Here is an 8,272-nt window from a genome sequence, read left to right as displayed (position 1 = left end):
CGGGGGGGGGGGGGGGAATCACAAGGTCCTAGACCACCTGCTTCCTCCCAACCCTCCAGCCTCTGGCTCATTGTCTGTCTTCTTGGATTCTGTGTCCTAGCATACAGATTTCTAGTTCCTCAAAAGCATCATATCCTCCTGTTTCCAGGCCTTTGCACAGGCTATTCTCCTTACCTGGAATGCCCTTTTGCTCTCTCCTGCACACGCCTCTGGTCTCAGGTATAGCCCAGGCTAAGTCAGATGTCATCTCTGGGATTCCCACTCCCTGGGGGTGGGTTTGTTTCCCCCACTAGACTGGGATCCCAGGAGGGTAGAGATGGGGCCTTTGCACAGGCTGTTCCCGCTTCCTGGAATGCCTTTCTCCTCCTCCTGGCTGATTCCTATTGGTCCTCTAGGTCTCAGCTCAGACATCTCCTCCAGGAAGCCTTCTCTGCTCTCTCCCACCCAACAGGTCAGGCACCTCCTCTGGGCTCCCCAGGCCCGTGGGGTTCCTCCATCACAGCCCCTACCACTCTGGACTGGACTGTCTGTTAACATGTTTGCCTCCCCCACTGGATTCCAAGCCCCAAGTCATCGGGGATTGCTGGGGCTGTGGAGGTCTCTGCTATGTCCCAGAGGCAAAGACAATGTCTGGCACATGAATGACTGAAAAAAAATGCTTTTATTGAAGTATTTTAAAAAGGACAACACTAATAATCCTAAGACCATTTACTGGGCATTTATTATGTGCCAGGCACAGTAAATACCTGTTCTCATTTAAGTCCAACAGCCCTGTGAGGGGAGCACCACCACTAGCCACACTTGCAGGGAGGGAAAGCCGAACCTCAGAGGAAGTAAGCCACCCGCCCAAATTCACAAAGCTAGTAAGAAGTGGAACCCAAATTTGAAGCCAGGTGGTTGGGCTCAGAGCCTGAGTTTCTAACAGTTACTCAGAATACCCCTCACTGATGCTTCTGGCTTGTAACTGTCCATCTGGGTCCGGGTGCAACTCCCCCATCAGACTTCAAGGCCTTTCAAGGCAAGGCCTAGGCTGGCTGCATTTTAGAGCAAAGGGCCTGCACCAGAACCGGTTCTGGGAACATGGTGAGTGGATGCAAGACTGCACAAATGAATGAATTAGCGCATCAGCCAGTGTGTGACCCACACGGCCCCACTCACCCTCGATGAGCCACTCGCAATTGCCATTGACGCTGTAGTTGCCCGCACCATCTGTCACGAAGCCTGGCGCCTCCCGCAGCACTTGTCGCTGTCCCTTGCAGTCCCCTGCCCGGGCCCCAGGGGACAGTGGCCACAGCACGGCAAAAGACAGAGCCAGCGCCGCAGCCAGAGCCCGGCCCAGGGCCATCGCTGCCTCCAGCACTGACCCTTACAGAGGGACGGGTCCTAAAGACCCGGAGAAGCCCCTCCACCCTCGGTTTGAAGACCTGCAAATGCGACCTCTATAGATGGGACATGGCCTTGTAGACCAGGGAGGTCCAGGAGTCGCTGTCCCCGCGAAGGGAACCGCCGCTGTTGATGGGCTCTGGAAACCGAGGGGTGGGCCCTTATAGACCCATGGAAAACCCTGTAAATGGGGTCGTTACGTACGGGGCAGACCCCTAGGGGCCACGGGAGTCCCTTATAGACATGGGCCCCCATACGCTGGCTGACCCCATAAACGGGCCGCTGCAGGCCGAAATGGACCTTGTAGACCACTGGGTCCCCGGTGGGCGAAGGGCTCTACAGCTCGGCGGGGGCCTACATAGAGTGCGGGCCGGGCCGGGCCCGGAAGGTCCTCCGGGAGAGACGCCCCTCCAGCCAGGGGCGGGGCGCGAGCGGTTGCCCAGGGCAGAGTCAGTCTTCAGGGGCTCAGGCCTGGACACCACAGACGAACTCCCTTGCTCACCCACCCGCGCCTCCCTTCCGAGCCGGATGAGCCAGATCAGAAAGATGAAGGGACGCTCGGGCCAGAGCGGCCCCGGGAAGACCCGATTGGTGGGCGAGAGGGTGGGGGCCGAAGGGCCGCGATGGGAGGGAGTACGGAAAGGAGGCGAGAGTCGCGGAGACGCAGGTCAGAGCGGCCCTGGGAGGACTGCGAAGCACCCAATCCCACCCCTCCACAGAGGGAGACTTCCGGAAACTTCCCCGCCCATTTGTCCCTAAACGCATGCGCAGCAGTGACCTCCTTGGCTAGTGAAGTGAGAATCACACATGCGCAGTGCTAAAATCGTAACCCGAACTCCCGGCGCAGGTGGCTGAGAGAACCGTCGGCCACTGGAGGGCGCCTCTACCTCTAACTGGGGAAGAGAAGGTAAAAATAAAGAAGCCGTACAATAAGAGGACTCTGCTAGATGATGATTCATATTTTCAGGGCTCCCAGATTCTGGGTCAACAAAAGGTCAGATTATGCAGGCCCCTCCCAAGATACCATTTCACAGTTGGGCGCACTGTGGTCCCGAGCCTGGAACGGTTCTTGCTCAGCCCCGTCTCTGAGCACTCACTGTCAAGATGTAGAAGAGCCCATCTTAAAGATAAAAACTCAACGAATCCTCTTTATTTTGGCTAGAAGGGGAAAAAAGTCTTTCTGCCAAGGACCTGTGGGAGGGCCTTCGGGATGGAGATAGGGTGAACAGAGTACGGGTCCTAGGTCACAGAGATCCCAAGGGAAGGTATGAGTCGAGACTAGCTTCACAACATCCGTCCCAGGAGCGGTGGCTCGGGGTCGCGGAGTCCTGGAGAGTCACAGGCAGGGTCCCGGCGATCGTCACTGGTGTTCCGGGGTCCGGCGGGGTCAGAGGTCTCGGAGGGGGCCAGGGGGCCGCAGGTCACGGAACAGCGGGAGCCCAGAATCCGGTGCCGCTCGGGGCAGGGGCTGAGGGAGGGGACGGGGAGAGCGGCTCCCGCGGGACCGTTTGGCACAAGAGTCGGGGAAAGGGTCGGGAGCGGGACACTACGCACCCCTACCTGGGCGCGCGGGGTGGGGAGGTTTGGGAAGGCCGGGGTTGGCAGAGCCCTGGGGCCGGGATAGAGCGGGGATCCGGAGCCCGGCCGGGGCCCGGCGCGCGGCCCATGGGGCAGGCGCGGGCAGGGGTGCTCAGACCGGGGGTGCGGTGCCCCCGGCCGTGTGCATGCTGAAGTATTCGGTGAAGCCGGTGTGCGGCGCCGCTGTCTGGGGCACGAGCGGCTGGTAGGGCGGCGTCGGGCCATCCCAGCTCGGGCCGGCCGCCTTGGGGAACCGAGAGGAAGGGGGCGGGGAGGCCGCGCCCGGCTCGGCCATGGTCACCACGCGGCCCCTCGGGGCCACCGCCGCCGCCGCCACCGCTGTCTCCTCCACCTGCTTCCCGGCCTGGGAGGGGGGTCAGGGTCAGAGGCCGTCCAGGACCCACGGGGGGCAGATGCGGCCCCGAAGGCCCGTCCCTCTTCCCCCGATGATCCCCCCTCCCGAGGTGTGGGCGCAGGAGTCAGTCAGGGGCGCCTGGACAGTGGGGCCAGGTACTCAAGGGGCGGCGTCGGGGTGCGCCGGGCGAACTCCGGCGGCGGCCGGGGAGGCGGGGGAGAACCGCGGAAGGCCGGCGGCGGCGGGGGCACCGCGCGGGGTGTCCGAGGGGGCGTACGCAACAGCGCCAGGACCCAGTCCGGCAAGGTGGGCGCGGGCGCCGGGGGACGGTCGCGGCGCGGCGTTGGGGCGCTGGGGGTGCGAAAGGCAGGGGGTGGGCTCAGGCGCCTGGACGTGGAGGGCGGTGGAGGGGCCGGGAGCGGGGTCAAGTACTCCAGGGGCGGCGCCAGCAGCTCCTCCGGCGCCGGGGCCGCGGGGCTTACGCAGGAGGTGGGCGGGGGGATGGAGAAGAGCTCCGTGAAGTTGGGCACCGAGTCGCTGATGAACGTCACGTTCCCGTAGACGTGTTCTGGGAAGGCCTTGTCTGCGGACTGGCCTTCTCCGGGGCCTGGGGCTCCGGCCGAGGCGATCTGCGACGTGCGCACGTGGTACGGGAAGTTCTTGTTGGCCGCCGAAGGGCGTGTCATGATCTGGGGCGAAGGGCAGGCGCAGGTTGGAGAAGGACTGTCCAGGCCTCAGGCTGCCTCCGTAAACATGAGGCCCTGAGGACTCCCCTTCACTTGACATCCCCGCTTCCCTGAAACCCTTCAACTGGATTAGGCGCCTCCTCTGAGCTCTCGCAGTGCCCTGGCCTCCAACCTTTCTCGTCCATCACAACTCTTGCTGCTCTGCCGATGCTTCCTCCATCAGAGCCCTGATCAGCCAGTTATCACTTGAATGCTTAAGCTTCAGCATCCTACTCTGTCTAGTATGATAGCTACTAGTTATATGTGGCTATTTAAGTTAATCAACATTAAACTAAAACTTTCATTTCTCAGTCACACTAGCCACATGTAAGTGCTCAATAGCCACATGTGGTTAGTAGCTATTGTATGGGACAGCACAGATTGTAGAATATTTTCATAAACACAGGAAGTTCAATTGGACAGCAACTGACAGACTCGAGAATGTTAGCTCCATGAGGGCAGGTACTTGACTGTTCTCTTCCCTGCTGAATCCCCAATACCTTTAGAACAGTGCCCGACACATACAAGCTCTCAATAAATATTGGTTGGATGCAGAGATGTCTCCTGAATTAGATGGCAGGCCATGAGGGCAGGGACCGGGTGTGACCCTAGCACTGCAACACGGGAGCCCAGCACAGTCCCTCTAAGGTAGTTGCTGAATAAGTGAACAAGGAGCTGAAACCGAAGAACAGTAGAGTGCCAGAGGTGGAGCTGTGCTGAGCTAACATGAGCATTTTTAGGAAGGAAACTGGTTGAAGGTTAAGTATAACAGAAAGGGCACCCCACCTCCCAGCCCCACAGCTCACTGAGTGTGGGATCTGGGACACATTGATTAAATTCCCAGAGCCTCACTGCAGAAAAGGGGTTACAGTGCCTACTGGGAAAGATGAAGAGAGGGTGGAAATGAAAACCGCTGGTGCAGAGCCTGGCACATGGTGGGTTCTCAGCATTTCTCCTCTCTCTGTCTCTTTGTGACTTCCTGGAACAGAGCCTCAAGAGGGACTGTCCCGGGAAAGTGAGTCTGTACCTAAGGTTCTAGGGTAGAACATGCGGGACCCGGCCCCCCTCCCTCAGTGGCTCAGTATATTCCCTGCAAAGAATACATGGTGGGCCCCTTGAGTCAGGAGCCGGGGTCTTCAGCAATGCCTATTTCCCTGTGTGATTCCTTCTTATGCCAGATCTTGTGTTCTGCTGGAGAAGGACTGGGTTCAAAGTCCCCCTGCCCCCCACCACCAAAGGCCATGGAGCCTGGCAGGTCACCTCCCTTCTCTGGGCTTTAGCTTCCCCTCTCTGTATAGTGGGTTCAGTGATGGTTATCCATCCTGTCTGGGGTTGCTCTGCCAATTAAATAAGAGAACGAAATAAATGCACGTTGAGTGTTCCCAACATGAAACAGAGGCTGGTTCGAGACAGGTGTCTGCTGAATGGTGGGTGGATGGATGGATGGATGGATGGATGGATGGATAGAAGAACTGTCAGCCAGAAGGCCAGATAGGATGTAAACCAAGGCAAAGAAGAGGTTTGGTGCTCAAACCCTCTGCTGCCATTCAGATTTAGGCCCCCTGAAGCCCCAGCCTGACCCACCCCAGTTGCTTCTTCCTGTGATAGAGCAGCAGAGATGGAAGAATGGGGGGCGGGGGGAGGAGAGACCAAGGGGCTTAGGAAAGGCAGTGGGGATACAGAAGGGAAGAGTGAGAGTCTAGGGACACAGGGTCAGGATGGAAATGGGGAGGGGGGCAAAGAAAGAGGGTGGGGTTGGGGGAAGAGGCCAGGACACAAAAGTGGGAGAGAGGAATAGAAGAGGGTGGACTCTGGGGGATACAGTGGAATAGCCTGCCAGAACCCAGCAGGCTCTCAATAAGTGTCTATTGAATGACTAAAGGGATGAAGTGAAGGAAATGGATCAAGAGCTCAGAACAGAAGGTTCAGGCAGCTCAGGCGTGGAGAGCCTCATGCATCCTCCACCCATTGGTTTCCCATCCCCAACTGGATGCCCAGCCTCACCAGGAACACGCCGTGGGCATACAAATGGATCCCCAGCTGGATGCCATTGACAATCTTCTCCCGGGCCCACTTGGGGATCCCAAAGTTGGCGATCAGGGCCATGACCGGAACTGCAAAGAACCTGAAGGGGAGGTATTGGGTCTGTAGAGTCACTGTCCCTGCCTTCCACCCCACCCCATGGCCCCAAATACCCTGCTATGCACACACATAGGTCCCAAGTGGGTCCCAAACTGGAAGGAAGCCAGTGTGACCTTCAGAAGCCAGAGGTTAAAAGGAGACAGGAGTCCCACTGGCATGGGAAATTTGCAGTGGCGGGGGGTGGGGGGGTGGGGGGGGGGTGGGGGGGTGGGGGGGGGCAAGGAGTAGGTTGAACTTAACTCAGTTCTATCCCACCCCAATCCTGGCACCTGATAGGAAATCTATAGATGTTTGATGAATGAATTAACATATGATAAAAACAATTAAGGACTTACTGCATGCCAGACCTGTTTCTAAGCATTTCACATATATACACTCATCTAACTCTCACAGTGACTCTATGAGGCAGGTACAACTTCCATCCCCATTAAACAGGTGAGGAAACCGAGGCAGAGAGAATTTAATTGACTTGTATAAGGTCACACAGTTTACAAGCTTTAGAACTGGGTCTAAACCCAGGCAATCTGGCTTAGAATCCATCTACTTTACCGCTGTGTTATGTTGAATAAAAAATATCACAACTAGCTTTTATTGGACATTTACTATGTGCCAGACTCGAAGCCCTCATCTGTTGCCCTATGCATGCTCAAGATAACCCTTTGCAGGAGATACCCCTGACAACCTTTCTTTATGGGCAAGCAACCCGAGGCACTCTTTTTTTTCACTTTGGGAAAGTAATTCTTTCCAGGTTACAAAGTGAGTAAGTGGCAGACTCTGGTGACAGCTGCCTAACTTGAAAGCCCATCTGCCTCCAAGAGGAGGGTTTGAGTTGGGAAGAGCCATTTCTGAGAAGCCAGGGAAGGCAGGGACAGGTTGGGGCCCCAGCACGTCTCACCAGAGGGTGTAGGCAGCAAAGAAGGGCACATAAAAGGGCTGCTTCTCTGGGAAGTGACGCAAGGAGATGAGCACGGCATAGCAGAACCACACGTAAGCTGCCACCTGTAGCCCGATGAGCCCGTAGCCCGCTGGCGACTCATACGTGTACAGTACCTGGCCCGGGTCAAAGAACTGGACCCAAGGGAGAAGGCTGGTCATAGCCCTGGCCTCCAACCCTCCACACAGGGACCCCAGACCCCACCCTCAGGTACCCAAGGGGCAGAGGTACTTGGTCAGGACAGAAGCAGCAAGAGAATGAGAGAGAGAGATGAAAGCATATACAAGTAGACAGAGAGGGCGAAAAGATAGAGAATATATCTGCTACCATGGGCCCAACACAGGGGGCTAAACAGCACCATGTGTAAGCTTTTCCATTTGCATCAACTTGATGAAATAGGTCTTATTTTCACCCCACTTCACAGAAGGGGAAACTGAGGCTAAGCAGGACGACTTTGGGCCAAAGTCAAGGTGATATAAAGCCTTAGAGAAGTCCCCTGGGGTAGGTAAGATCCTCCTAATTTTACAGAAGAGGAAACAGGCCCAGAGAAGGGGGCCATCAGCCAAGGTTAGCCAGCTGGGAAGTGGGAGAACCAGAGCGGAATCCAGGTCTGTGTGACTCCCGAACTTAATCACGACACTGAGCATTAAATGTGACAGACAGTGAGAGACAGAGGGAGGAGGAAGAGAGCTACTCAGAGATGGTGAAGAGGGGAGGAATGCACTTAGACAGATGGGAAGGCGGAAAACCACAGAGTGGGGGAGAGAGAGCCAGGAAGAGTGCGATGTGGGGAAGGGCTAGCAGACAGGTGGAAGAGGCCACCAAAAGCTTTGAAGGGCGAGGAGGATGGGGCAGAGCCTGAGCAGTGGCAGGCAGGACTCACCTTGGCCTCGTAGATGAGCAGCACCACGTGGGTGAGGGTGTACAGGGTCATGTAGACAGACAACTTCACCGAGCCCGAGTGGCTGATGCGGCCCCTGGCGGCAGGCCGTGAGGGGGGACAGCAGGGGTGGGGGCCGTCAAGAGAGGAGGGGGCAGCCACCCCCCCCAGCCCAATCTCTGCCCTGCTCCCTAGCCCAGCCACCACCCCCCCACACAGTGGTCCCTCCCGCCCCAGCCTGGGCACCGTGTCACCGTGAATCCCTTCCCCAGAAG

At 57.5% G+C, this 8,272-nt stretch overlaps 2 protein-coding genes across 2 annotated transcripts in view; both read right to left on the bottom strand.

Moving 5' to 3' along the window:
- MEGF8 (multiple EGF like domains 8) overlaps window positions 1-1,345 on the bottom strand; it is a 43,977-nt gene extending 42,632 nt beyond the window's left edge. The window contains exon 1 of the mRNA XM_007458695.1: window positions 1,159-1,345. Coding sequence (XP_007458757.1) covers window positions 1,159-1,345 — 187 coding nt within the window. The remainder of the gene's footprint in view (window positions 1-1,158) is intronic.
- A 1,425-nt stretch (window positions 1,346-2,770) lies between these two features.
- Window positions 2,771-8,272, bottom strand: part of TMEM145 (transmembrane protein 145) — an 8,214-nt gene continuing 2,712 nt past the window's right edge. Inside the window, exons 11-16 of the mRNA XM_007458608.1 lie at window positions 8,244-8,272; window positions 8,001-8,094; window positions 7,079-7,251; window positions 6,046-6,166; window positions 3,799-4,005; window positions 2,771-2,851 (exon numbers count right to left, since the gene is read on the bottom strand). The exon at window positions 8,244-8,272 is cut by the window's right edge and continues 18 nt beyond it. Of these exons, the coding sequence (XP_007458670.1) occupies window positions 2,771-2,851; window positions 3,799-4,005; window positions 6,046-6,166; window positions 7,079-7,251; window positions 8,001-8,094; window positions 8,244-8,272 (705 nt within the window). The remainder of the gene's footprint in view (window positions 2,852-3,798; window positions 4,006-6,045; window positions 6,167-7,078; window positions 7,252-8,000; window positions 8,095-8,243) is intronic.

Source organism: Lipotes vexillifer, unplaced genomic scaffold, assembly GCF_000442215.2.
Source record: "Lipotes vexillifer unplaced genomic scaffold, Lipotes_vexillifer_v1.1 scaffold371, whole genome shotgun sequence".
Lineage (NCBI taxonomy): Eukaryota > Metazoa > Chordata > Mammalia > Artiodactyla > Lipotidae > Lipotes > Lipotes vexillifer.
Note: the sequence above shows the minus strand (reverse complement) of the source record. Positions and strands in the feature narration are given on the sequence as shown.